The sequence below is a fragment of the Bipolaris victoriae genome (assembly GCF_000527765.1).
Source record: "Bipolaris victoriae FI3 unplaced genomic scaffold scaffold_42, whole genome shotgun sequence".
Taxonomy (NCBI): domain Eukaryota; kingdom Fungi; phylum Ascomycota; class Dothideomycetes; order Pleosporales; family Pleosporaceae; genus Bipolaris; species Bipolaris victoriae.
In genome coordinates, this window is record NW_014575350.1 from 61,574 (window position 1) to 88,428 (window position 26,855).

Consider the following 26,855-nt stretch of genomic DNA (forward strand, 5'->3'; position numbering starts at 1 on the left):
TTATCAGCCTTAGTGGCAAGCTAATGTACCCCGCTTTTTCCAAAACTGAGATACGTTGCCGAACGCCTCAATGTTCCTCCTTCGCTTAGAATTCTGGAGTGGTAAGGTGTGTCGCAGATAGGCACAAAACATATCAATCAGAGTGAGTTGAGACGAATCCTTTGAAGTTGCGTAATGTTTATGCGGGGCTAAATGCTCTGTGCACGTGACTGTAGCCTTATCAGCCCGAGTGGCACCCGGTAGATCTCCGATGGATCTCCGAGGGCAAGGCTTTCCTGGTCTTCCAGTTCAGAGTATCGTGACAAGACGCTACTGAATCGACCTACTATCAAACTCTAAGACTTCACGCAATGCAATATGTAGTCTCCTTTGTTCATCAAATGATAGTGTAAGAGTAAAATTCTGGGCTAGGATAACATGTACAGTCTGAATTGTAGAAACGAATAGTGATAATATAACGACTAAGACACTGTAATGTCAGCCGAGCCTGAGCTTCCAAATCCTTCAGTCGATACAATCTGATAAGCGGCTTCGCTGAGAGGGTTGTGGTTCAAGCCGTGCGCAGCATACGCATTGTAGTGGTTTGCGGTGGTGACGGTACCGCTGGAGCGCTTGTTCTGGCGGATGGACCAGTTCTGAATGTAGTTGTTTCCGCGGTCGACCGTGCAGATCTGGTATTGGCTGCCATCACTGGTGATAGTGCCAACCGTTTTGCCTTGGCTGCACGGGTTGTACGAGCCGTAGTCCTCGAGAATCTATTCAAAGTGTAAGACAAGAGTCTAGCGAGCATGAATGCCACTTGGTGACAAATGGATGACCTACGTAGTTTTCGCCGTGCTGCGACCAGGTGTAGACAGCTAGATAGAAGTTGCCTTGTGCCTTGACGTTGCCAGTGAACGTAATGTTCCTAGGCTGTGCAGACTTCCAGCCCTTGCCAGATGTCATATCGGAGATGCCCGACCATGTGACAGAGTACCCGCCAGCCGCCTTGTTTGTGTAAGTTGCGGTGCCACGCTGGCCATCAGTCCCTGTATGTCAGATTAGTAAGAATACTCTTGCATCAAACGACATCGTCACTCACAAAACTGGTAGTAGAAACCATTGTTGGTGCCCGAGCTGTTAGGGCTGCTGCGCTTCGAGATAGTGACGTCGGCGGGGCCATCCACAGGGGCAGCGATGACGCCCATAATGGTCGCGAAGGCGACAAGACCGGCTGTAAAGGAGACCATGATGAGTATCTTCGGAAGGTTTTTGTGGAAGCGATTAGAGTCGATGAACTGTACTTAGTTGGGTCCAAGGGCAGACACTTCCTTGGTCTGAACCACTACTCTTTATATCCAAGTGATGTCTCCTGATTAATCAAATCCTCATCGGGCTTCCAGCTCGACTACCTCTACTTAGGTAAAGCTCAACCCGCCCTAGATCCGATTTCATTAATTCCAAGTCGGCAAGTCAGCTAACATTGGCCATAGGGAACAATTTCATTCCGTATCTAACAAGGGTGCGCGATTTTATCCGCCTACCAAGGGGCATTCTGTCTCGGTTCGATACTGGTTTGCAAGAGATTAAGCTTCACAAGTCCTGCCGATATTGCTTAACCCTAGGCTAAGCTTCACACAATAGATTGACCTGACCCACTTTTGTTTAAAAATGTGTGGGGAACTCCTCGAATACATAGGTAGTTATTCTCCGTATTAATGTCGGGAAACCTGCCATACCAGATCTGTGCAGACTAGCGGGTAAATACGCGTGGATGGCTGAGGATCGTGTTTCAGTACCTTGGCTGCGCCCGGTGGTTGGTTGCATTGCGCGAACACGAGACTAGAACTTCGTCGCCACTAATTGGCCGTCACATTCGAAACAAGCACGTCAGTCTGCGATCCATGTTGGATTAATTCTCCAAATCGTTGGAACAATCTAGAACAAATTCATTAGTTAGAAGTTGACCCACTGTATACTAATATGCTTTGAATATGTATAAAAACGCGTGTACTTCTTGCATTTTAAAAGCAACGTAATTTCGTATACTCAGTTCACAAATGCTAGATTGGCCAGTCTAGCAGTTATGTTTTTTTTTTAAATTAGCACCATAACCTATGGCAAGACAAACACTGAATCGTAAGATGTACAGACTGTACGGCTGTATCAGTCAGCAATGCGTCCGTTCCCAACGGAGTCGATCTTTGCTTACCTGAAGAGCAGTCTAACTGCGGGTACTTTGCCTTGAATTCTTTGCTGAGCTTCCACTCACATACCGTGGCCAGTCTTTGGGCTAGGCTTGTCATTTTCGGACGGGACCTGGAGTCCAAGGCCGCCAAGGGCGACTCGATACGTGTGCTCGCAGCGAGGTGCTGGCCCTGCTCAGCGCTGAAGAACCAGGAGAGATCGTTGCCGTTACTACATTCTTGTATGCGCATCAACAGTTGCCGCGAGAGAGCCTCCTCAACAGGATCGGCAGCCCAGGATTGAAAGTCACGGTTTACCCGGTTGATCTCGCAAAAGACCCAGCCCTTGTCGTTCGCCGACCGCGGTACCTGAGTGTCGGCGGTGGACAAGTTGGATTGTGCACCCTCGTGCAGATGCTGAAACTGTCCCCAGATATGCACCGCTACTTCACGTTCAGGAATTTCGACGACTGTATTAAGCACAAGGTCCCGGGACAACGCGTCAACATCGATCCTGTGTCCAATGAATAGACTCTGGTCGCGGATCTCAGGCCAGGGTTGAAAATCGACAGTAGGATTGAGAGTGTTCCCAAGAAGATGGATCTGCAATGGCGTAGGCCAGAATGGTTGCGGCACTAAAGAGCGGTCTGCCTTTGCGAGTCGCCAGTAGACCACTCTCTCCATATATGCGGCGCCATTGACTCCATAGAGGTATGGTTGCATTACTGCACATGTTGAAAGCAGATCTACAATCGCGACTGCAACCAACTGTGTAATCTGGTCCGTAGTAAGATGTGCTACCATGGCCGTATCCAGTATACGTGTTTTGCAGTTCAGCGCCGCTTGGGACATTTTGTTTGAGAACTCGGTAGCGCTGCGGATGGTGATCTTTTCTAGTGGCGCCAAAGAGTATATGTCCCAGGGCGAGGGACTGGTCGATAGAGGCATTATTTTGAAGTTATAAGCAGAAGTCTGCTGGTCGTCTGGCAGCGTATTAAAGAACTCTGTATCCTCTTGGAGCTGGACACTGTCTCCTTGCTGGAAATGGAAGTCTTGCTCAAACGTAAACAGTTCGCTATCGCCTCGCTCTTTGTCGACCGACGACGCTTCGAGAAACGCCTGTACATCACCACTCTCTACACTCTATGTCTCCTGTGGAGGTGATGCTAAAGAGATATGGTTTTGATTCGGAGACTCTCTAGACATAGTAGGCATATTCTCTTGTTGCGTTTCTGAAAACCAGTTGCTCGACGACGATAACCTGCGCCCAAGAAACTCCTCAAATATAGGGTCATCGGCAGCAGTAGCCGCGGCGTCACTCAAACTAAGCAGTTTCTTCCGCATGTGGAAGAGGGCGTCCTCCATCCGTTGGTTCTCTCTAGTGAGCTTTGCCTGCGCTTCGAGCAGCATCGTCAGCTGTTCAGGCTCAGCGACAATCTCCATCGTGTCTAATATTCTGTCAGCATGCCGACTGCTCGCGGCTCTTCGCTCTCGAAGACATTGTTGTGCGATCCGGTTCTGCGTCCTCTTTCTCGTCACACTGGCTTCTTTGGAAATGCCTCCACGACTGTTGCGGCTCTCATTCTTGCTAGTCTCGGTGTTACTGGTTTCGTTGTTGCTGCCTTCTCGCTTGGACGCGGCGCCCTTCGAACTTTTCATCCTGGGAGGCATTGCAGACGCGAGTAGTAGGTACTGGAGTTCAAGGTGTTTTTATTAGTCTAGTCCACCGCCACGGGTAGTCGGGCAAGGAAGGTTGTATATCAATCATAGTACGTCAAGCGAATGAAACGCTGTTTAGTACCGGGAAGCAGGATTATGTTTCCCCATTGAGGGGACCCCCGCAGTCCAAGAATGATTGGTTAATGAACCTTCATAGATCACAATAAGCACTCCAAGTGTGGCCCTTAATTCGCTATCTCCGGACTTGCTAAGCGCATTATCGAGTATTTGAGCACGAAGATTGACTGAATCTGCTGTCACTTGGCCAAGGAACACCGTTGGTCGTGAAAACATAGCCCTGTCCCCCTGGACAAGGATCATGCAGACGCCCATGTGACGCGCTGACGCGCCAATGCAGTCAGAAACCCGGATTTACGTGTTACTACCGCCGTGGGCCCAAGTCTGTAGCGTGAGTACTAGTTTCCTCTAGACTCGATCGTTGTCTTACTACACCTACTGCAGGTCGAGAAAACTGCATCATAGGACGCAAAGTCCTGAACGGCTTGATGGTTTATAGTATGCGCTTCAGCTGCCAACCGAGACGAAGTGAGGGCCGAGAGCAAAGCCGGAGTGGAGCGAAGGCCGAATGAATTCGGATGGACTAACACCATATTCGTCTACCGCATACGACGCCCCTGTCACTCCACCCTAGTTGAGGAATGATATAACCGCCATGCTCATTAGGTATGCAAATAGATAGGGGATATCTTTTCAAAGGCGGGGTAGAGGTCACTGTTATGTACGTACTACCAGACGGCCGGATCTAGCGGCTCCGCATCTCCACTATGTGTCGTCTATTTCTAACGCGTTTGAGTACTTTGGTTAGTTCTGGTTGAATCGTCTGTCATGTTTTTCTGACATGGACGAACCTGCTGTTGCTTTGGTACTGAGGCGCAGGCTTTTCTACAGTGTATCTTGAGAGTCCCAGTGTCTTCTACGTAGGCTTAGCGCCCCGTTTCCAACCTATCTTAATCCCGCAATCCCGCCGCCATGCTGGAAGCTTGAGGACGACGACAACGCGGACACTGGCGTTTTCTCTGGGGGGCTTGCAGCAATCATATTAAGTTGCTCGCTGCTGTTGTGCATCCGAGCATATTCCGCGCTATTTTCATCGTTTTAACATTGATTCTTTATAACGCTGACATCTTGGTTTCTCGTATGCGTCGATCAGGGTAGAAAATGCGACACGCGTTCGCGCGGTTCTATCTAGCAAGACTAGCACTTTGGTCAGAAGTTAACTTCATACTATTGGACGGAGGAATCTTGCCCCTGCCTGGGATTATACCAATCAGATATGCCTGAGATCGTGGGGCATTATTGCGACTGTTGAAGAACAAGCAGATGATCGCCCTCTCAAGTACGCACAGAGCTGAACTGAATGAAGAAAGCCACATTTATTCGTCGTGTGAGACAAAGAAGACATGTCATGACGGTCGGTGACAATGATATGATCGCCTTCTCGGAAGGATCCGTGTGCGTTTACATAGGACCAGGCTGATTCGACCACGGGCGCGCATGCTGCTCTACGATCTACCGTGACTTCTCCATAAATCGCCCTGTGTGCAAAATTGAGCAGATTACCACACCTGCAAGTATGACCAAATTAGGCATTCGATAGAAATGGTGGAACACGCCTTTCTAGGAGACCATTTCGCTCCTAATTGAGTAAGATATCCTTTCTCTCCATTCACTCGATTCACGAGGCAGATGTCGCACCTTCTATAATCAATCTATCACTAGATTTACACATCTAACTATATCCTTCTTCACTGACCCTTCATTGGATTATGTGGTGTAAGGTTTGCAAACACACCGATACTAAAGACCTGCATCGCAGCGCGAATCCAATCGGGCATTGCAAGCAGAATCACTGCGAAGCCTGCCGAGGCGGGAACGAAAACGTTCCTCGCTCTCCCTGCGAGTATAATGTCCGGAATCTGAGTTCCAACATACTCTGGTATCAGGGCAGACATACCGAGGCCTAGCTTGATGCTTGCGAACATCTTGGTGTCAACAGCGCCGGGAGAGACGCAGGAAACGCGGACAGAGCGTGATTTGTGGATGTATCGAACCTTGCCATAAAGACCCTCGTAGATAGCTACGGCGGCTGACTTGGTAGCGGAATAGTCCGTTAGACCGGGCGTCCAGGTATATCCTGCTTGCGAGGCAACTATGAGGAAATGACTGTGGTTATTTTTAATCATGCTTGGCATGAAGGCTTTTGCCGTCCAAAGGACGGCCAGGTTGTTGACGCCGAAAGTTCTTCCGTGCGTCAGTGATGATCTATGCAAAAAACAGAAACATATGGCTTTATGGAAAAGAAAAGACACACAATTCAATGGCCTCCTTGGAAGCTTCAAGGACTGGCTTGCCCCTGCAAATGCCGGCGTTGGCGATGGCAACGGTCAGTTCGTCAACCTCCTCTCGAATACGTGCGGCGACAGCTTGCAGATTGCTATAGCTAGTGATGTCACACTTATAATAATGCATCTTCTTACCTAGCATCCACATACACAAATGAGAACTGCCGAGTGATTGCCCATTTCAGAGGTGAGCTTCACTGACCCGGTGTGTACGAAAGGGGGAGCACGTCTAGGACAACGACTGTAATGTCTCAAGCCTGGTAATATTTGACGATTTCCCCACCAATTCCGCCTGCGCCGCCCGTCACCAGTATAACCTCCTTGTCCCAATCATAGTTCGATGGGGCATTGCCCCCGTTCAGCGCTCTGCGGGACAGCCATTGATTCACCAAAAAAGCTGTAACCAGGCTGCCTCCAAGGAGACTGCCATTCCATAAGGTTCGTGCGGTTTTGGAGGCAACGTTGAACCTCGGGGCTGCTGCTTTAAGAGTCGAGGGAAAATCAACGATCGAGTTGAGGACATTCATCTCTGCTGCGTGATCATTTGTAAACCTTGGAGAAACACGGTTGGTTTATATGACGCTGCGAGGCCTCAAGATTAACTTTGTACCTTTTTGCAGTAGATCGGTGCTGCTAGGAATGATTGTATACATTGCAATGGCACCCCGGTGTCACTGCGGGTACTGTCATCTTTTCCTGACATGTGTTTGTGACGCCCATATTTATTTCACCCCAGGCCCCACTGCACCAAACTCAAGTTGCTCCGATCACTTGCGCGAACACTTGCACTCAATACCGGTTTAAACATGCGCCCTATAACTTGGGCTTCTTTTCACCAGCAATAAAATTACGTATCAGCAAACAGATTGAGTCGAAACCAAACATGGGGAAACCTAACATCGCGACGCAAAATGGCCACTCAAAAACAGAACAGGATTTCACTGCTATTCACCGCGAGCTAAATGCTAATTTCGCCTCGGGCAAAACGAAATCAATCTAATGGCGCAAGTGACAGCTGAAACAGCTATGGTGGATGATCGAAGACAACGAGCGCGAGATCCACGAAGCCCTGGCAAGCGACCTTGGACGAGATGAAATGGAGAATTGCACGACCGATGTAATGGGGATCAAGATGGATATTCTCGACCACATCAATAACGTGGAGAAATGGGCGGTAACAGGGCCTGTTCCTGGTTCTGACATAGTTGGGTTTATTAGTAGAGCACGTATCCGGAGAGAATCACGCGGCGTCATGTTTGTAATCGGCACCTGGAACTTTCCTTTTATTCTTACATTACAGCCCGTCATTGCCGCCATTGCCGCCGGTTGCTGCGTCGTTATCAAGCTATCGGAGCTCGCAACAGCGTCTGAGAGGAGCATGGCGTCCTTGGTATCGAAGTACATGGACCAGTCGTGCATTCGTCTGGTAACGGGAGGACCAGAGGAGACGACGCGATTCTTGGAACATAAATTCGACCACATCTTGTTCACAGGTTCAACAAAGATCGCTCGCTTTGTCGCTGCTGCTGCAAAGCATCTCACACCGGTAACTCTGGAGCTGGGCGGTCAGTGTCCTGCAATCATCACCAAGACCGCCGATATCGAGCTGTCTGCGAAACGCATCGCTCTTGCCACGTTCAGTAACGCGGGCCAAATTTGCCTCAGTGTCAACCACGTTCTCATCGGCCCAGCCGTGCACGACGCCTTCGTCGCCCGGCTAGAGCACTGGACGCGAAAGTTCACTGCTGCAGGCCAGATGTGTCGAATCATGAACCAAAGAAACCACGATCGCCTGACATCGTTCCTCGACAAATCCCACGGCACCATCATTCGCTGTGGTCCGGGTCCTTCGGGAGACTGCGGCATGGCACCTGTCATTGTCACTGGCGTGAAAACCACCGATGCCATTATGACCGAAGAGCTTTTTGGCCCAATATGCCCCGTTATCGCTTGTAGTACCGAAGACACCATTGCTGTGACCAACAACCTCCCCAGGCCCCTGGCCCTGTACATCTTCAGCTCCGATAAGAAAGAGACCGAGTACATCCAGGACCGCGCCATCTCGGGCGGCGTCACCATCAACGATACCTTGTTCCACGCGGGCATACCCAATGCCCCCTTCGGAGGCGTGGGCGATTCGGGCATGGGATTCTTCCATGGTGAACACGGCTTCCTTTCTTTTACGCACCTGCGGACTGTTGCCGCGCCGCCGACTTGGCTCGACCGTTTTATGGGCTTCAGGTATCCCCCTTTCGATACTAAGAATAAGGGTATGTTTGCTATCTCGAACATGGGTAAGTTTCAGAGAGGCGAGACGCTACAGGATCAAAAAGTAGGGTTTGGTAGGCCATGGCGCCGTGCAGCCCTTGGACTTTGTTTGGCAGCTTGCCTTGCGTACTACTACCGGTATCCTGCCATATACGAACGGGCCCTGTCTTATGCTCGAAACGCGCTCCTTAGGTTGAATGTTAGTTTATGATTAGTTTGGACGCAGCAGTAGTTTACAAAAACGCCCGTATCTATTATATCCCGCCTATCATATGCATTTTTATTTCCTTACCAACATCAACACAAATGGCAATATATCATGATCGAGAACTTCAAATTGTTCTCGACACCGATCCACGTAGTAGGGCAAGTACTTAGGGATACAGATAACAGAGGTTGCGTATATTGTTTTCCTAATAAGCTATTACAGACCATTATGCTGGGGCAGCCCCAACAAGACATGAACCGGACTGTCAGAAAGACGTGACATAAGTCGCGCCTGTAGCACCAGCTACCAGCATACTTTATCCTAAGATGCATGTATTATTCTTAGCCATGTATTCTTGGCAACCAGAACGAGCATAAGACTCTGCTCTACTATAAGAACTTGCAAATATGTCTTGAAATTCATGTTGCGATGTCTCTTAACTGAACTATGAAGTGCAATGCTATTTCTGTGTAATTGGAATCAAGCACTTCGAGCAGGCCACTCAGGGGCGTACGCGCCGTGGAAACAAATGCCAATGTCGTATCCAAGCGCTGTGACGTCCAACTTGGCCGGGGAGGTGACGAATCTAAGCATCTCAAGCTTTCCATCCGATCGGCCATAGTTACTCTCTTTTTCCTCGAAATACTCGGGCTTGGATAGCGCTGGCGTGTTTGCGTATGCCGTCCGTAGATACTTGGCCATGAGGGCTCCCATGTCATCCGAGCGGCGGGGCGCAAAGTCGGGATGCAGTGCGTGCAGGCTGGCCTGGACCTCTGGAGGGAGCTTGCCTCGGCTCAGAAGAAATTGGTTGGTCTGGTTCAAAGACGGGTTGACGGTGTAGCTACCTCCTTAGTTTGCTCTCCTGTTCACGGCAGCCAGGATGCCGAGCAGACCCGCGATGCCCGTCTGGTAGTCTGAGTTCGGCAGCAGCGGCACAATGGGTTCCTCGAGGCCCAGGAACTCGCCCATTCCCCAGGCGACGCCAGTGAAGCAGTCGGAGATCTGCTGCCAACATGCGCGCGAGGCCAACGGGCCGTGCCATCCGTAGCAGTTTTCGCAAACGACGATGATTCCGCGCCCGCGCCGCCTGGCTAGGGTGCGTAAGTAGGATTCACCAAAGCCGAGACGCTCCAGGGCACTGGGCCGGTAGCCGTCAAGTGCAATGTCGGCGTCGAGAATGAGCTGTCGGAGCGTCTGGCGATCCTTTTCGGATTTCAGGTCCAGAGATACGTCGCGCTTGCCGAGGTTGCCCTCGATGAGGAGCGGTCCCATGTCGGGCTGCGTGGTGCACGACACACGAATCACCGTTGCCCCCAAAAGAGCAGCCAGCTTAGCCACAGTGGGTGCGGCGATGACGCGTAAGAGGTCTAGGAGACGCAGTCCTCGCACAGGAGACGTGCTAGATCGCACAGCTCATGTTCTTGTCAACGCCGGCGGCATTCCCAATTCGTGGCAGTTCCCCCCGATCCCCGGAATTGACAGCTTCAAAGGACTTCTTGTCCACTCGGCTGCTTGGCCTAAAGAAGGCCTCGAATTAGAAGGCAATACTGTTGGTCTCATCGGTAACGGCTCATCTGGGATCCAGATCTTGCCCGCCATCAAGGACAAAGTAGGCAAGCTCGTGACATTTATACGAGAAGCAACCTGGGTGGCACCACCACTGGGCGGTATCACAAGTACTCGGAAAGTGAAAAGCAGCAGTTTTCCGAAAACAAAAAGGCACACCTTGATATGCGCAGGAAGGCTGAGGCTGCTGCCAACAGTATGTTTGACATCTTCCACTGTGGTTCCGAGCATCAACAAAAAATGCGCCAGTACATGGAAAGTCTCATGTGACAGCGGCCCGAGAATCCGGAGCTTGAGAAGGTGCTGACTCCGGAGCGGCCCGTCGGGTGCTGCAGGCTTACGCCCAGAGCGAACTACCTTGAATCTCTAAGAGACGATAATGTGCAAACAGTTTTTAGGGAGATCACCGAAATCACACCAGCGGGCGTCGTGTGTGACAACAGCAAAGGCGAGTATCCGGTCGATGTCCTCATCTGCGCAACTGGGTTTAACACGACGTTCAAGCGACTCGCTTATCGATCCTGTGCTCAAGAGATCTACATAGGTACGCATACGCATACGCATACGAATACGCATACGCTCAAGGACGGATAACGTCCACAAGCGGTCCAGTCACCGATGCGAAGCTGATGAGCTAGGCTGTGTTTGGCATCACGCGTTGCGTCATTCTAACGCATTGCAGGGATTCATTGTGAACCTGAACAGAGGGCACAGCCCGATATAGGGAAAGAAAAAAGAACAAAGCCTATACCAAGACTTCATTCCCGGAAAGAGATACACCGAGCTAGTAATAAAGCATACTTCACCCCAAATCTTACTGGCATGCCGGAAAACCACTACAGAATTTACCACCTACTTCCTACCAAATATTATGGAATCGTACAGTGTACAAAGTGTGGGACTACATAGAATAAAGTTAAGTAATAATATATTGACTTAGTATATACCAGTAGATACTCATCTCCTACGACTTGGTGTATAGATATACGTGGAGCTACTTGCTTAGTTGCCTGCTTAAAATACCTCACCTGTTATCCGGGAGAACTAAGACCGAAATCTTGACACTAGGAGCTTGATATTATCCCGACTCAAGATCCTGCTCAGCCATCCGAACTAGCATCATGCGAGTCACCAACCCTGCCCGTCGTTCTCCCCACGAATTGCAAGCAAGGTCTTCGGAAGGATGATGGACATGCTAACAATCCGGGGTCCCCGCACTCCGTGTTCAAAACTTAGTTTAATTTAATAGACAGATGCAATGTGGATCCAGTCCGGGGGTCGGCTTCGCACGTGGTCCGAAGTAATTACCCTGGCTCCCAAGATACCATTTAAATAGCTTGATATCCAACAATAATGCAGCGACAACATTGTCTCCTCGCCTGTCGTGAACAATGAAGCATTTGATTCTTTCTGCGTTGTTGTTACCTACAGTTCAAGGAATTTCAGGGCATAGCTCTGCGTCAAGTAATGTGACTGCTCAATTCAGCAACCCTCCAAATCAATACCGACCGAAATTCCGATACTGGTCTGTGTGCCCCAATCTGCCCTGCTGCTTATTTTCCTTACTGACAGCGGTAGGTTACCTGACGCATCTGTTACCCATGATTCCGTTCAAAACGATGTTCGTCAAATTGCCGCTGTAGGAGGTGGTGGACTTGAGTTCCTACCTTTCTACAACTACGGGCTGGGACCTGCGTTTACCGACTGGTCTATATATGGATTTGGTACAGACGATTTTAACAAACTGTTCCAAGCAGTCCTGGATACGGCGTCTACGCTTCAGCTAGCCTTCGATTTTGCCTTAGGTCCCAACCAAGGCGCTGGAGTGCCATCAGAGGTTGAGACTCCCGGCCTAGCCAAGACGCTTGTGTACGGGAGTACCAAGATTGAATCAGGAGCTACTTTCTCCGGCGAGATCCCTGAGCCTGTTGTCAACTACAACTTCCTCCCGGGGTTTATGAACCCACCAGAGCCGTGGGGATCAAACGAGCTGCTAGCTGTCGTTGCTGGAAAAACCGTCTCGGAAGGCGGTTTCGCGGATGGTCCATACGGCTCTAGGATTCCCTACACGGTTTTGGATCATGACTCTTTAGTTGAGTTGACTAACATTACGGACCATGGCACTTTGACTTGGACAGCTCCAGATGGTAACGGAACATGGGTCCTATTTGCCGTATATGAGCGTTATACAAACCAGCGGAGCTGCGTATCAGTTGCAAATGCCACGACCGCACTCGGCAATGGTTCTTGGATAGTAGATCACTGGAGTGCCAACGGCGCAAAGAAGACGACGGATTTTTGGGATCAGCACATTCTGTCTGTCCCTGAGATAGCTAGACTCATGCAAAGAGTCACCAGCTACGGTGCGTTTTGTAGTATCTGACGTTAACACTTGGACTAACATTTTTCCCAAGCCTGGGAAGATAGTATGGAAATCCAAGCCGCTCTTCCATGGACACCAAATCTCCCCTCGCATTTCGAACGGATCCATGGATATAGTATCAACAAGTACCTCCCAGTTCTGTTTCACGGAACGAACGCATGGCAGGCATTGTGGCCCGCTTACAACATGACATACACGCTTGGCGAGTATTTCACAGACGGCGGGCCTTACGTCCAAGACTACAAGCTTGCTCTTAGTGAAGGCTATGTAGAATACATTGACCACTATGCTAGATGGGCATCAAGCAAAGGACTCCAGTTATCTAACCAACCTGGCTATAACCAACCTGTCGACATGGTAAGTCATGTGCCATTTTGGCATATCCTCGCGTCACAGTCTTCTTCACCCAATAGAGACGGGCTCTAATAATCAATAGGCGGGAGCGATACCACATGTCCAAGTACCTGAACTCGAGTCCCTTGGTTTTGAGGAGGACATAGATCTCTACCGGCAGTTCGTAGGCCCGGCTCATCTATCGGGTCGAAATGTCATCTCTACTGAAATCGGCGCCATTAATGGAGGAGCATACACTCTTCGGGTCCCCAAACTGAAAAACCTTTTCGATCAATCGTACGCAGCAGGTGTCAACACAATGGTTATCCATGGCTATGCATACAGTGGTGAATACATCAAGACTACATGGCCTGGATACACGCCTTTCCAATATTCGTACACTGAAATGTGGAATCAAAGGCAACCAGCATGGCAGCATCTTGATGATCTGTTTACCTATTCAGCGAGGAACAGCCTGATCATGCAATCCGGCACACCCAAGGTGGACCTCGCTCTGTACTATTATCAGGCTCCCTATAAGTTTGCAGATATGTATTCCACGTCTGAAGCAAACGAATACGGTGAGAAAAACAAGCCAAGAGCGATTAGCAAGAACTAACGCATCAAAGGATACACATACGAGTACTTAGGGCCAAAGAACTTGGTTTCTGAGCAAGCTGCGGTTGTTGATGGAGTTCTTGCTCCCGAGGGACCAGCTTACAAGGCTCTACTCATTTACAATCAGACACAGATTACGCCAGATGCGTCTGCAGCGTTGTTGGATTTCGCGCAAAACGGACTACCCATATATATCGTGGGTACAATTCCCAACACCACGATTGGATCTACCGGGCAACAACATGTCTCAGAAAATATCAATGAGCTACTGCAGTACAGCAATGTGCGCGTTTTCGAGGCCAAGAACTTTTCCACATCCCAACTTGCTGCAGATGGGGTACATGCTCGCGCTCAGGTGGAAGGTACTACCAACACGTCGGACCTCTTTACGTTTTGGACGTCTGACACCACGTCACGCTCTGAGTACGTCTATCTTTACAACCAAGGAGCAGAGGGAGTATTCAACATCACATTTAATGTTGAGAAAGATCTGGTGCCCCACATCTTGGATTCATGGACTGGTTTCGAGGTCTCATCTGCAGTTTTCCAAAGAACCTCTTCTGGCGTCCGGATGGCCATCCAACTACAATCCCATCAGACAGTCATAGTTGCGCTCAAGGCTACTGTCCCAGCACAAATTGGGAGAAATGTAGTCAGTCATTCTTCTAATGTGAAGAACGTTTATTTCACAAAAGACAACCACCTGGAGGTATTGATTTCCGACAGTTTGTCAGCATCATTATCCTTGAGCAACGGCGAAAACATCAATCTTCCCGAATCCAACACACAAAGTCCAGGAGCCACGACACTAGGTCCCTGGAATCTTACAGTTCAAGCTTATGGGCCTATGCTTGATCACGCTACAGTCGATCCTAATATCACAACGATCAATGTAGGCATGCTTCCTCAACTAGCACCATGGACAAAAATTCCGGGCATCGAACATGTCAGTGGTATCGGAACATACAGCACGAACTTCAACGTCTCCACAGACAACTCTACATCTATCATGCTAGACTTTGGCCCCGTTCTTCACACCGTCAAGGCATGGCTGAACGGCAAAAAAGTCCCCGCCATCGACCCGACGAATCCCATCGTTGAAATTTCGAAACTGGTTCAAAATGGCAACAACTTCATGAAGGTGGAAGTGACGACATCCCTGTTCAACTCTGTGAAAGAAAACATCGACAATGTCTTGAGCATTGGATTTGGTCCGACGAACAAAACTTTCTACACGAGCCAGGATTGGCACAAGTTTGGACTTGTGGGACCGGTACAGTTGAGAACTTACCGGAAGATGGAGGTTGAGCTATCATAGTTGGGGTTGATGATACCCACAATAATATGACTCTAAAAGACGCATATAAGGGTACTGGAATGATGTACGAACTTCATAGTAGCCTCCCTAACTTTCGTGATATCCAATCGTGCTACTTGAACTTTGGCCAGTTGCAACTAGAGAAACTACTAATGAATGATTACTCTGACTTGCATACAGCGGAAATTTGAGTCTAATTAGTACCACGGCAGATCTAGCGTTAGGTTTTCATTCAGTATCCAGCTGACGTGTACCTGTAATACGTGGGGATCACACTGAGCCGAGCGTACGACCACGTACACCATGAAGAATCATTTCAAAAGATGATAATCAGATGGATAGTCTTACAATTCGCTACGAACTTCCACACCTGTAACTTGACCCTACTATTGTACGCAGAATGTCTTCTCTGCGAGTTCTTCCTGCTCCAGAATCGAACCATCCATACAGCCATCAAGGAAACATTCACCCACAAAAGTGAAATCGTCGCTGTCACCTAACTTTCGTAGCAGGACAGGAACGCTGCAGCCGTAGAGAATACAGACTAGATCGCCCTTCATCGCTTTCTCTCCGACCATGCCAATGCGACCAGAAGCGGTTACAGTAAGACGCGTGGAGAGTCTTATGATTGTATCGAAGAATCGACCAATGAAGGAGTCCTGAATGTATTCGTCATCGTTTGGAGACGGACCGGAGAAGTCGATGCCTGTTTGACTACTGTCACGTAGAATGCTTTCAAAGGATCGTCCGTAGATTTGGAGGGAAGCTGTCCGCTGGAACCATTCCCTCAATTCAGGAAGGACGGTTGTTTGTGAGTCGGGGTCCGCGAGCGGTGCGCAGAGACGTATGAAGTCGTAGAAGAACTCTTCAGCAGGCATATCGAACATCAAGAAGCGATCTTTGCGGTCCCACACTAAGGCTTTGCATATGCTCTTCAGTATGTCCGTTGACGATAGTGGCTTTGCGGTTTTGTCTGATGCTTGGATAGAGTTGTTTGAACTTTGGACAAATGTTGCATTGGCAGAGCCGCCTATTCCATCGATGGTGTCCAAAATAACTCCTCCCACGCATAGCTTAGAGCCTTGAAACTCATAGGTAGGAGGTCTGTTGCCTGACGCCGCGTAGTATACACAGGGCTCATCTGTAATGGATTGGGGCGCCCGAAGATTCCCGATCTGCTTGTTATGAGACTGACTGACCATTAAAGGAGTGACATGGAATGCATTTCTCCAATGCCAGTCAGGCACCCAAGATGGCAGCGAAGAGCTGGATGCCGCGCTGTATATTCCGGCGAAGCATATGATATCTAGGGATTTGTGTTTGGTGATGAAAGCCTTTGCAAATTTCATGTACACCTCTTCACAAGTGAGTGAGTAATCGACGTCCAAAAGCGTATTCCCGTCGGTCGATAGAGCCATGAGGCCATACAAACGATCTCGATCGTCGGTTGCATCCATGAAGCAGAAGTAAGCAGTGAGCGCTAGCAGAGTCCGCCCCGAACGGACGCCTTTCGGATCAGCCCTGTACAAGTCCCAAGCTCTTTTCCGATTAAAGCCGTAGCGAAATGCAATGGTTTCTTTGATGCCTGATTGAGTGCATTTGTCTGCGATGAAGATACTTCGGCATACAGCGAGCTTGCTAACCTCGTCCAGACCAACCCAGAAGATGATGTTCAACGGCACTGCAAACTCTTGTATTGTCCAGATTCTCGACCACCATTTGCGAGACAGAAAGTTGGACAGCGCTATCCAGTGTGCCGTATATTCACCCACCCCGTTGAACGCTTTACGAATTTGCTCAATACTGTTGCCTTGTTGTTCGAACTTGTCATGCATTTTGATGAAGTTGACGGCAAGGTTGCTGTCATTCGACTCTTCTCCCAGCCAGATGACCACTTCTTCAGCATTGTGATAGATATCCTTCATGTGTGTGACTTGTTGAGACCGTTCTTCCAGGTTGGCTTGGTTGATGCATAGGAAATCAATCCACCACCTGCCCTCAAACAGTTTGCCCTTATGCCTCAGTGCCTGAATGAAGGACTGGAGAGAATCAAGGACTCGAATATGCCCTGATCCTACTTTCAGACTCCAGGTTTTCTGCATACCCCTGTCGGGGCAAGCCCATGTGTAGGAAAGGCAACGATATGAGGGAATCGGCTCATCGAGAGAGAAAGGTTCCAGTATGAGAGCTGTGCCGTTCTCGGTTGGTATAAACCTCAAAAGCCGGATTTGATTTGGTTGGATTGTGTCGTAAACGTAAGGGGTTTGTGAATCCATTATGTATGCTTTCGTAACGAGAAAACAAGTAGGAAGATCAAACGTGTATGTTTGTTGTCCAGACAGCGCATAGATGTATTTATTGTTACACAATGTGTGAGAAGGTGGAGGTAGCCTAGGCTACAGCCAAGTTCTGCACTGCATTTGATGTTGGCTTTCTGCAGGGTTGAGCCCCACATGCCGCAGTTATACGGCAGAGCCTAACTGTAAAAATGTAATGGGCGCCTACAAAAGTTTCAGCCTCGCTCGTGTAAGGCGATTCCCGGGGCAATTACTAGATAACCGCGCGGTTGCAACAGCGCATGCAGAAGCGCCTATTCAATTAGAGTTAATGGCAAACAGCAGTGAAGTCAAAGATAGGTAGACACAAAATGTCCAACTATTGAAGATGATCCCCACAACTGCTAAACGCTGGATCGCTGATTCGACAGTTAATTGCATAATGGTACAAGAGGAGCCTTCGTCATGATCATTGGTTTCATCGCCACAACAGTGAGGCAGGCATCCATCTCCACTTCTGCAGCACTCACCCCGGTCGTCACAATACCCACACATGCTAGCTACATGTTCATGTGAGCCACTCCAATTGACACTGGTACCTGAAATAGCGACTCCACCAGCAGCCACCCCTCCTGCAGCGCCTATTGCACGCTTCAGTAGTAGCCGGACAATTGAGACGTGGCTGCCGGCAGATGACCAATACGACGGATTTGCGCCACCCCCTGGGATAAACTTGATTGCGACTCCTCGCTGAAGCAATAGGTCGATAATGATTTGGTGCTTTCCAGCGCATACGGCGGCCAATGCAGTCCGCGGCCGGAAGCCAGTTGTTGAAGCTGCCCAGTGAACATTCCCTCGATGTTTTGTGCTCTTCAACATCTTTCGCATAAGATGAAGGCCACTACCAAACACTGAAATCTCTACTAATCTAATCCCTTAGATGTGTTTGAGTGCCTTGACGTGGCACTTGACGTTAGAGCTTAAGAGTAGCTTGACAATGCCTTTATGGCCGTACACACACACTATGTGCAGCCCTGGGCGTGCGATGCTTAACTTGGCGGTGATCTCTTTGCTCAGCAGGTACAAAACAATTTCTTTATGGCTTCGTGCGCATGTCCCTTCCGATGATGCCTCGGAGAAAAAGATACCCGCCTTGTCGTTCACCCTCAAGAAATGGCACTATGCATCAATCCCTGTCTGTCTTTAACCCGCCCAAGAAGTTTGCGGTGGTTGGAGCAGTATGACCTCACACGAATATAGGTAAACAATAACTAAATAGTATTTCTCGCCAATGCGCAGTGCAAACCAAGGATGATTGGTGGCAAGTGTGGCAACCAATTTTTCCGATGGGTGTGACCAACAGAAGATTTGTATGGTTAAGCACTGCAGATCTGATAGAAATGAATATTTACTCCAAGTTCTTGAGGTCAGAATCCTCTTTAGCTATCGTTTACCAACTCAGTTTTGCGATCAAAGTTTGGCATTACGCATGCAGTGGCTGCGTAACTTCATTCGAAAAAACTCAAGTTTAATGCCTAAATATCCCGCACCACTCCATTTTCAACAATTATTGGTCCCGAAGACCTGGTATCTCCCTTGAACTGTTGTCGCAATCGCCTTCGCTTATTTTCCCGCTCATTATGGTAACTGAACATTGTTCGTCTTGATTCGTAGAGGCGCGTTTACTCCATATCCCGCGGCTGTAATGTACGGAGCTAAACGTGTAAGGCGCGTTTACAGAGAAAACGAGGGGTAAAAGGAGAACTAAATAGAGTTTATTTGCGGGGGATGCGAAGGCGGGTAAGCTCAGCACAGCTTGAAGCTCTCACCAAGAGTGTTATATGCAGTAAGGTAGTCTGTGCATCGGTGTACTATGACGCTACTATAGGCCTGTGCGCGTTTTAGAGCCCTCATTATCGGACCTTTACAGGCTGCAACTTCTGTTTTCAGCGCTAGGTATTATGTTTTAATTTGTGTATATTGAAAGGAGAAGACTATTCCGGAAAAGAGTTCAAGTATAGACATGATGATAATATAAACAACAGGGACAGCATGGCTTCCACGTACACATGGCATTGAATGTTGGTTAAACGCGGACTGCTCAAGGTTGGATCTCCGCGATTACATATATTTGCTTATTGTATCAATTGACTAGGCTGTTGAGGCCAGTCGGGTCTCTGGTACTACGCTCACAGTAGAGTTGCTATAAGAGGACCCAGTTCGCACAAGTGAAGTAGTCATCATCTCCCCTTCTACATCTCTCAACAGTTACCTCTCGCCACATAATCGCATAATTCCGCACTCAAGATGCGCGCCACTCTTCTCACCGCTCTTTTCGCCACTGCTTTTCCCGTAGTAGTAGCGAGTGGTTGGAACTCCAATGCATGCAATGGGGCCGGAGGCTGCTATTTTTTTCCCAGCTTCAGTACCGGTGACAATTTTGTCTGCCCTGATGGTAGTGGCCTAAGCCGCTATGAGTTTGCGGGAGACCAGGACGGCTTCGGCTTGGGAAATGGTGTTCCTGTCAGCAAAGAGGAATTCCCCAAGACGTGCGTGAATGGCTTTGTCCCTAGTCCAGAAGCTCAACTTGTCGTAAGTAGTGTTTTCGCATGTGATGCGAATGTTGCGTATGCTAACCACGATTAGAAATTGCAATCAAGGAACAACCAAACCATGTACGCTGCTGTAGTTACTACTTGTGACACGCCGAACCCAGAGAAGTACAATTGCTACACCCGTAACCCTAACCCAACCACGTAAGTTTGTAGCAAGGATTATGAGAGGAAATTCGCTTTCTAACTCTTATAAAGATCCACCTTTTGCGCCATGTACGACCCAAGCGGTGGAAGGTGCGAGCTCCGTACGCCGCCGATTGGGGGTTAGGATACTCAACTGTCAACTCTTAGTGCAAACCCTAGAGGTTAGGTCTCTGTAAGGGCTGTGCTTAGTAGAGTGGTCGGTTGGGTATGTAGGTGATTGCATTTGATTCGATGCTATCAAACTTCATTATTCAATATGATATATAATTTTTACTTGCTATGACTTTTGCGCACCTCCTCTGTCTCGACATATAACAGCTTAGTGCAACGTTACTTACTGAACTTTAAATAAGCAGATATACGGATTACAACTCCTTCTTTGTAATATCATTGGAAAGATTGTGGCGCGGAGTGTTGGTCTTGATCCTTGGGGGTAATCATTACTAGATTGTTCGCCCGTCAATCATAATCGATCATAACAGCCGGGTATTATACCAAAGTGTCGTGACTATATACAAGGGCTACATATAAGCCGCGGAGAAACATATATACAGTGAAGATATCATAGCACAATGACAGTAGAAGCGCACTCACTCAGCGCCAAGGGCCCGCTTCCACCATGTCAAACAAGCGGAAATATACCGCTTGGCTCGGTAGTTGAAGGGAGTTACGCAAGCACCGCGAGCACAGCCGAGACTAGACCATTGTGCTGACTAGCGGCGGGCGCTGTACAGGGCTAATGGCGGGGCTGCCCGTTAAAAAGGCCGAACCGTGCCTAGGAGTTTACTTTATAGGGTAACCAGCAAGTCCGAGGAAACTTGGCCAGCTGGGATGAGCCTGTTGTAACAGGGTAACATGCATTAGATGAATGCTGACTGCGGCTGAAACATCCGTGGTACGATAGTCACGCTTGAATAATTGAATTCCGCTTCATTCCATTGCATTCCGCTGTGTTGATGTCCCGGTATAAGTATATGAAAGGTGTACCCCAGACGGCCGTTCAGATCGAAAATCTCCCCACGATCCCCCACGATCCCCCGTAATCCTTCAACATTTCCTACAATCCTTCACGATCCCCCACAAAACGGAGTTAGAAAGAAAACAAACCCGACGTGAAAGAGGAGGAGAAGCAAAAAAAGAAGAACAGCAAAATGGAGATTATCATCGTTGGAGCTGGTCTCGCGGGGCTCTCCACCGCACTAGCCCTCTCGCACTCGCTCTCGGGTACGAACTCTAAACATCGTATCCTCCTTCTTGAATCCGCACCTCAGCTGGCTGAGATTGGAGCGGGCGTGCAGCTCACGCCCGTGGCCACGCGCTTCTTCCTCCGGTGCGGGCTGGGCCCAGCGCTGCTTGCTGCCTCGGCGGTGCCGTCGTCATGGCACCTGAGACGTGGAAGCGACGGCGAGGTACTGAACCGGGTGCCGATGGATCGATTTACGGAGTGGTACGGGGCGCCGTATATAGTTGTGCACCGGGCGGACCTGCATCGAATTCTGTGGGAGGCGCTGGTAGCGAGGCAAGGGAAGGATGGAGCGGTGGATGTGGAGATGAGGTTGGGGACGCGGGTGGCCAAGTACGGAGTGGAGGAGGGATGGGTGCAGGTGCAGAACGGGGAGAAGCTCAAGGCAGATCTGGTGATAGCGTGCGATGGTATCAACAGCTCCGCGAGAGGCCAACTGATGCGGAGTCTGGGAGCACCGCAACAGGAGTGGGTGGTGGGCACAGGCATGGCCGCCTACCGCGTTATGGCCGATGTGAAGGAGGTGCGGGCCGACCCGCTCACTAGGGAGATCGTAGAGGAGCATGCGGGAAATTGCTGGTGCGTCAAAAAATATCAAAGATGGCTAACTCCTCAAACGCTTACTGACCATTCCTTAGGGCTGACACCCACAAGCTCGTCATGACATACATGATCCGCGGCTCTGACAAGCTCAACCTGGTGCTCTCCCACCCGGACACAGTCGACACCAGCGCTTGGACCCAAGAACAATACAAGGCCGAACTAACCCGCTTTTACGGAGACATGGACCCGCGCGTAAAGCGCCTGATTGAACTGGCCTCAGGCCCTGTCACCAACTGGCCAGTCCACCAAGTACTGCCTCTCCCCAGTTGGACATCACGGGCCAAGAACTTCGTCCTCATCGGCGACGCCGCCCACGCCATGTCCTTCTACCTGTCCATGGGCGTCTCTCTCGCCATTGAAGACGGCTTAGCGCTTGCTATCGCTTTGGCCCACCACGTCTCGCGTCCAGAGATATTCTCGCTGGCTTCAGCTGTTACGCTGTTCGAAACTGTGCGCAAGCCGCGTGCAGAGAAGATCAGTGCGGCGAGCCAGCACGCGGGCGACCTATTGCACCTGGAGCCTGGGCCCGCAAGAGATATGCGGGATAGAGCAGCGAGGAGGGACGGGGCTGAGGGCGAGGAGGAGACCAAGGGTGATCCGCTGCTTGATTGGACAAGTTATGGTATTACGGACAAGAAGATTAGGCAGTGGGTGTATGGGTACGATGTATTGGAGGAGGTAGAGAGTAAGAAGCAGGAGATGAGTAAGTTGTGATGAACTAGACATAGATTATACATAGTACTTGGTGACGCGTCATGAAAATCTCCTACAATATCGGACGGCACTGGTTGCCCTTGAATATCAACTACTCAACAATATCTCCTCTTAAGCGTCGTACAACTACGAAAATACTCTCTTACCATATTTCTCTAGCTAGGTCTTTTCCCTACACCCTATCGATTCTTCTACTGTTAGTACAGCCTCAATATTAACCAGTGTTGGAGAAACATGTATATTGGAGTTGAAGTCTAGTTCGGATGAATGGGTCGTGAATATGTGGCCGTTACGCACAATATATAAAATATACAAGAAGATAAGTTCTAAGAGACTACTCTAGCTCTTAACAAGACACAATTCCTCCAACCACTTACTAATCCCTACACTCGGTACATCCACGAACCTCCAAAAAACATCTGCCGCCCAAATCGTCACAACCGTCTGAATGACCCATGAAAGACCAAGACCCAATTCATACCGGTACAGCGTATCATTCCCAGTAAACGACCACAAGAACAACATACTCCTGTACCCAAAGCTATTAATCATAGCCTGATGCACACAATACAGTGCAAACGATATCTTCCCCATATACTTTGCAACATGCGTGGTAAACATGGATTGTAGAAAGGGCGACCGAGACACAACGTAAACTAGTAGTACGGTGCCTATGGTAATGAATAGATTGGAAGAACGTATCGATGGGCCAAATACTGCACTTGCAATGTAGTGGAGTGGGGCAGAAAACAGCGCCTTTTCACCATGGGCAGCAGGATAGGACGAAACAAACAGTCCAAGTGCAAACAACAAACTCGATTGAATCTTCTGCTTGCGAGACTCGGTATTTCGACTGGACGCAGAAGCAGCAAGCTCTTGCCGTATAAGATACAATTCTGCTAGCGTAGTCCCGGCAAGGAAGAGCGTGGCCTCTGGATGATTTTGGAACAAAAAGTACACCGCAATTGCAGTGGTAATGCCCATTCGTGCGGCCGGCCGTACTTTTGCGAGTCCGATCAGCGCGAGGAAGCTGATGAAGGAACAGCTGAGTTCGATGGGAATGGTCCAGAGTTGCACGCCGTAAGGCGGGTGTCGCGTCCGTCGTGCAAGCGGATCAGACCACGTCCACACCTGGCCCGTCCAGTCGGCGAATTGCTTCGAAAGCGAGTGATGTGCAATCGGTATCCGTAATGGTTTGCTGAGAAATGGCCAGTTTTTTGTTAGAGCGTACGAGAAGTCGAAGGCTCCGCAACATGCAACTACGAAGGTAATTGCGAGTGTGACCAAGCATGGCAGGTAGAGTCTGCATGGTCGACGGAATGTCGCAGATACCATGGTGTCGAGGAAAGCGCTGTAGGATCCGTTGCGGATGAGCTTCAGTGGCTTCAAAGAGATGGAGAAGCCGGAGATGACGAAGAATAGGAAGACGCTGACGTGCCCGCTGTAGATTAGCCGGATGATTGGTAGCTGGGTAAACCAGAGGTCATCGTCGCCATTGGAGTCGCTATACCCGCGGTTCGCCTGAGGATGTGTCGGCATGAAGAAATGGCAACAGTAGACGATGAAGGCCGCATAGCCTCGCATGCCGTCGAGGAAATCCGTCGGCCGTATCTCATCTCTCGCAGCTGTGGTGTTGTGCAAAAGAAAACTCGGTAGTAAATTTCGCAGGATCCGCCGATGTATGGATCGATATCTTGTCGAGACGCCAAGGAGTGAGGGGGATGGGAGACCTTTCTCCGTCTCCCCCATAGTAGTTTCCGCTATGTTTAGCATTTTTTGTGCGCATAGCGAGTTGGCCTTTTCCGTTGGTAGGTGGTATATAATCTACCTTTTGAAAAGGGGCGTTGGAAAGCGACTGCGTAAGTGTATTAATTTCAGGGGCCGTGGCTGATCGCGACTTCCGAGAGCACAAAAAGAAGATAGTCGAGCGAGGGTGATTGTGGCGTTTGCTAGTGTGAGCGAGATGTAAAGGTAGACGGGAGTGATAGTGGCGTTTTTAGCGTCCTGGCAGTGGCTTGGAGGCGGGCTTGGAAACAGGCTTGATTAGGAGTAGTCTATAGGAGACTGCAAGCCATGGTGGAGGCTAAAAAAGGTATTGAACTTTGTTGGCCAGACCGACTAGTGCCTGAAAACGTTCACATGTCGCGTGCGATATATCCCGATCGAGTGCTCAGGTTCGCTTTCCTCCGAGCCGATGCTTGGTGACCGCGTATGTTCCCCCTAGTCCAATTACTCGATGTGACAGCCGAAAAAGACCGGACGCGGACGGGCTGTAGCAACTACCAAGACCCCTTCTGAACCGAAGTTGCCCCGTGAATTGAATACCGAGGCCTGCTTTTCACCATGTTCACAGTACATTGTATTTTCGTGTATGTAGTCTATAACGGATTGGGATTGGAATTCCTGGCCTGTCATTCACTGTCTCAAAATTCCACTACATACGGGAACATCCAAGTCAATTATATACAGGCAGGTCATTAGTATCCATTTTCGCTTCGGGTTCACCAGTGATCAAGTTTATCAGTTACGATTTTCATTTTAAGCCAAAATATATAAAAGGCATATTAACATCATAGACGCGCAAGCCTAGAAAAGACATTGCGGCTAAAGAACAAAGAAAAGAATAGAGATAGCTTCTCCACCAGCCCGCCGAAACTGTTCAATATCGGCGCGCCACATTTTCCACCTACGCAAGAGGATAAACTTAAACGAGAATGGCGAACTTAGCAGGCGCCTTAGCGGGAGCAGATGCCGCCTTGCGACGCTGAAGAACACCACCGCGCTTGACGTAGCCAGCAGATGCATGGCCGTAGCTCTCGACAGGCTCCTCATAGTCCGAGGACGGGTCAGCAGCATAAGGAGTCGTGCTGGTAGTAGCGTCTCCAGTGGTGTAGCTGGGAGCAGAGCTGTAGACAGGGGCCGCACTGTAGACAGGAGCCGAGCTGTAGACGGGAGACGCGCTGTAGACAGGAGCAGAGCTGTAGACGGCATCAGGGGTAGCAACAGGATAAGCAGAGGTCTGCTCGAAACTGCAAGTATACGGCTGGTGAGCGGCGGTGACGGTGACGGTCTCGGCAGGGTGATGGTAGACACCGGCCTCGTACTGAGTAACGGAAGGATAAGTAACCGTGGTGTCGTGGTCGTAAACGGTTGTAGTGGGCTTGACGATGGTGTATGTTCCGGCGGTAGAGCATGTAACAGTTGTGCTGTGAACGACAGTGTTGGTCATGGTGCCTTCAGTCTCGTATCCAATGTACACAGCGGCGATGGTGGTTGGCTTAGTGACTTCGGCGATCTGACCCCCGTAGGTGACGGGCTTGTTGGCCTCAGCGTGGTAGGTCTGCTCGGCAGCGACAATGGTAGGGGTTGCGACAGTGATGTCGTTGGCAGGCACAGTGTAGACGCCAGGGGCATCGAAGGTGGTCACCTGGGGTTTGGGTGCGCCGTAGGTAAAGGTATGCGTATAAGTGGACCACTTTCCACCAGAGTACTTCTTGATTGTCATACCCTGCTCATCCTTGTTGCCCGTGTACTTTGGGTTTCCGGGATATCCAGGGATCGCATGTGATCCGATATGGTCGTAAGGAATTTCGTGAATCTCCTCATAGAGCTCGTACCATGTCTTATTGGTGTGTGGTGCACTCGATCCTCCGTAGTAGCCAGTTGGGTGGGCATAGCCAGTTGGGTGAGCATATCCTTCAGGCGTAGCAGTGACAGTGTGGGTGATGGTTTTCTTTGTTTGATACACAGTCACGTCCTGGTTGGCTGCAGTTACAGTGACCTCTTTGCCATAGCCATCAGTAATCACAGTCGAGATAGCCTCGTATTCCGACCATTCGCCGTTGACATAGGTCGGGACTGGCTGATACTGGGCTGTAACAGTGACTGGTTCTTTGCCGTGCCCAGGATAGACGGTAGTATAACCGAGCTTGGATGAGGTCGACTGAACGCCATAGCCATAGTCGGCTGCGACAGCTGTCGCAAGGGAGATAATGGAGATGGACTTCATTTTCGACGGCGAGTATTAAAGAATGACTGAGGTTGGATATTAAACAATAAAATAATAAACTACTCAAAGGACTTGAAGTGCTGAGTAGGGGGCAGAGCAAAGAGCAAGAACTCGACGATCAAAGAGTGACTGTGGGTAGGGGACAGAAGATTCCATCGTGGGTAGGGCAGCATAATATTGTATGTACACTGTGAATGGACCACCCTTTCCGCGGACGGCAGAATTTGCCAAGATCGGCTATCTTACCGTAGCGATAGACCTCCCGCTTTCTCGGAACTTGGTATAGCCGCCAGCAGCTACAGGAGTATCA

At 49.6% G+C, this 26,855-nt stretch overlaps 12 protein-coding genes across 12 annotated transcripts; 4 read left to right on the forward strand and 8 right to left on the reverse strand.

Moving 5' to 3' along the window:
* Nucleotides 1–461: 461 nt before the first annotated feature.
* COCVIDRAFT_99127 (glycoside hydrolase family 11 protein) lies at nt 462–1,229 on the reverse strand (the record flags this gene model as incomplete). The annotated part of the gene is made up of 3 exons (XM_014701160.1): nt 462–755; nt 823–1,028; nt 1,082–1,229. 3 exons carry the CDS (start codon nt 1,227–1,229, stop codon nt 462–464), a joined length of 648 nt encoding a protein of 215 aa, XP_014556646.1.
* An 865-nt stretch (nt 1,230–2,094) lies between these two features.
* Nucleotides 2,095–3,113, reverse strand: COCVIDRAFT_26607 (hypothetical protein; the record flags this gene model as incomplete). Its single annotated transcript, XM_014701125.1, has 2 exons — nt 2,095–2,132; nt 2,192–3,113. The coding sequence occupies 2 exons, from the start codon at nt 3,111–3,113 to the stop codon at nt 2,095–2,097; spliced, it is 960 nt and encodes a 319-aa protein (XP_014556611.1).
* A 195-nt stretch (nt 3,114–3,308) lies between these two features.
* Nucleotides 3,309–3,836, reverse strand: COCVIDRAFT_26608 (hypothetical protein; the record flags this gene model as incomplete). The annotated part of the gene is made up of 1 exon (XM_014701126.1): nt 3,309–3,836. One exon carries the CDS (start codon nt 3,834–3,836, stop codon nt 3,309–3,311), a length of 528 nt encoding a protein of 175 aa, XP_014556612.1.
* Nucleotides 3,837–5,650: 1,814 nt separating this feature from the next.
* COCVIDRAFT_37758 (hypothetical protein) lies at nt 5,651–6,774 on the reverse strand (the record flags this gene model as incomplete). The annotated part of the gene is made up of 3 exons (XM_014701161.1): nt 5,651–6,146; nt 6,217–6,382; nt 6,531–6,774. The coding sequence occupies 3 exons, from the start codon at nt 6,772–6,774 to the stop codon at nt 5,651–5,653; spliced, it is 906 nt and encodes a 301-aa protein (XP_014556647.1).
* Nucleotides 6,775–7,280: 506 nt separating this feature from the next.
* On the forward strand, nt 7,281–8,726 carry COCVIDRAFT_26610 (hypothetical protein; the record flags this gene model as incomplete). Its single annotated transcript, XM_014701127.1, has 1 exon — nt 7,281–8,726. One exon carries the CDS (start codon nt 7,281–7,283, stop codon nt 8,724–8,726), a length of 1,446 nt encoding a protein of 481 aa, XP_014556613.1.
* A 477-nt stretch (nt 8,727–9,203) lies between these two features.
* On the reverse strand, nt 9,204–9,995 carry COCVIDRAFT_15968 (hypothetical protein; the record flags this gene model as incomplete). The annotated part of the gene is made up of 2 exons (XM_014701108.1): nt 9,204–9,496; nt 9,617–9,995. 2 exons carry the CDS (start codon nt 9,993–9,995, stop codon nt 9,204–9,206), a joined length of 672 nt encoding a protein of 223 aa, XP_014556594.1.
* Nucleotides 9,996–11,680: 1,685 nt separating this feature from the next.
* On the forward strand, nt 11,681–14,941 carry COCVIDRAFT_99239 (hypothetical protein; the record flags this gene model as incomplete). The annotated part of the gene is made up of 5 exons (XM_014701162.1): nt 11,681–11,814; nt 11,868–12,652; nt 12,704–13,029; nt 13,109–13,586; nt 13,635–14,941. The coding sequence occupies 5 exons, from the start codon at nt 11,681–11,683 to the stop codon at nt 14,939–14,941; spliced, it is 3,030 nt and encodes a 1,009-aa protein (XP_014556648.1).
* Nucleotides 14,942–15,327: 386 nt separating this feature from the next.
* COCVIDRAFT_26613 (hypothetical protein) lies at nt 15,328–17,217 on the reverse strand (the record flags this gene model as incomplete). The annotated part of the gene is made up of 1 exon (XM_014701128.1): nt 15,328–17,217. The coding sequence occupies one exon, from the start codon at nt 17,215–17,217 to the stop codon at nt 15,328–15,330; it is 1,890 nt and encodes a 629-aa protein (XP_014556614.1).
* A 2,307-nt stretch (nt 17,218–19,524) lies between these two features.
* On the forward strand, nt 19,525–20,100 carry COCVIDRAFT_99201 (hypothetical protein; the record flags this gene model as incomplete). The annotated part of the gene is made up of 3 exons (XM_014701163.1): nt 19,525–19,806; nt 19,864–19,973; nt 20,028–20,100. 3 exons carry the CDS (start codon nt 19,525–19,527, stop codon nt 20,098–20,100), a joined length of 465 nt encoding a protein of 154 aa, XP_014556649.1.
* Nucleotides 20,101–21,127: 1,027 nt separating this feature from the next.
* On the forward strand, nt 21,128–22,536 carry COCVIDRAFT_37763 (hypothetical protein; the record flags this gene model as incomplete). The annotated part of the gene is made up of 2 exons (XM_014701164.1): nt 21,128–21,798; nt 21,858–22,536. 2 exons carry the CDS (start codon nt 21,128–21,130, stop codon nt 22,534–22,536), a joined length of 1,350 nt encoding a protein of 449 aa, XP_014556650.1.
* A 339-nt stretch (nt 22,537–22,875) lies between these two features.
* On the reverse strand, nt 22,876–24,285 carry COCVIDRAFT_99216 (hypothetical protein; the record flags this gene model as incomplete). The annotated part of the gene is made up of 1 exon (XM_014701165.1): nt 22,876–24,285. One exon carries the CDS (start codon nt 24,283–24,285, stop codon nt 22,876–22,878), a length of 1,410 nt encoding a protein of 469 aa, XP_014556651.1.
* Nucleotides 24,286–25,240: 955 nt separating this feature from the next.
* Nucleotides 25,241–26,545, reverse strand: COCVIDRAFT_26617 (hypothetical protein; the record flags this gene model as incomplete). The annotated part of the gene is made up of 1 exon (XM_014701129.1): nt 25,241–26,545. The coding sequence occupies one exon, from the start codon at nt 26,543–26,545 to the stop codon at nt 25,241–25,243; it is 1,305 nt and encodes a 434-aa protein (XP_014556615.1).
* Nucleotides 26,546–26,855: the final 310 nt, after the last annotated feature.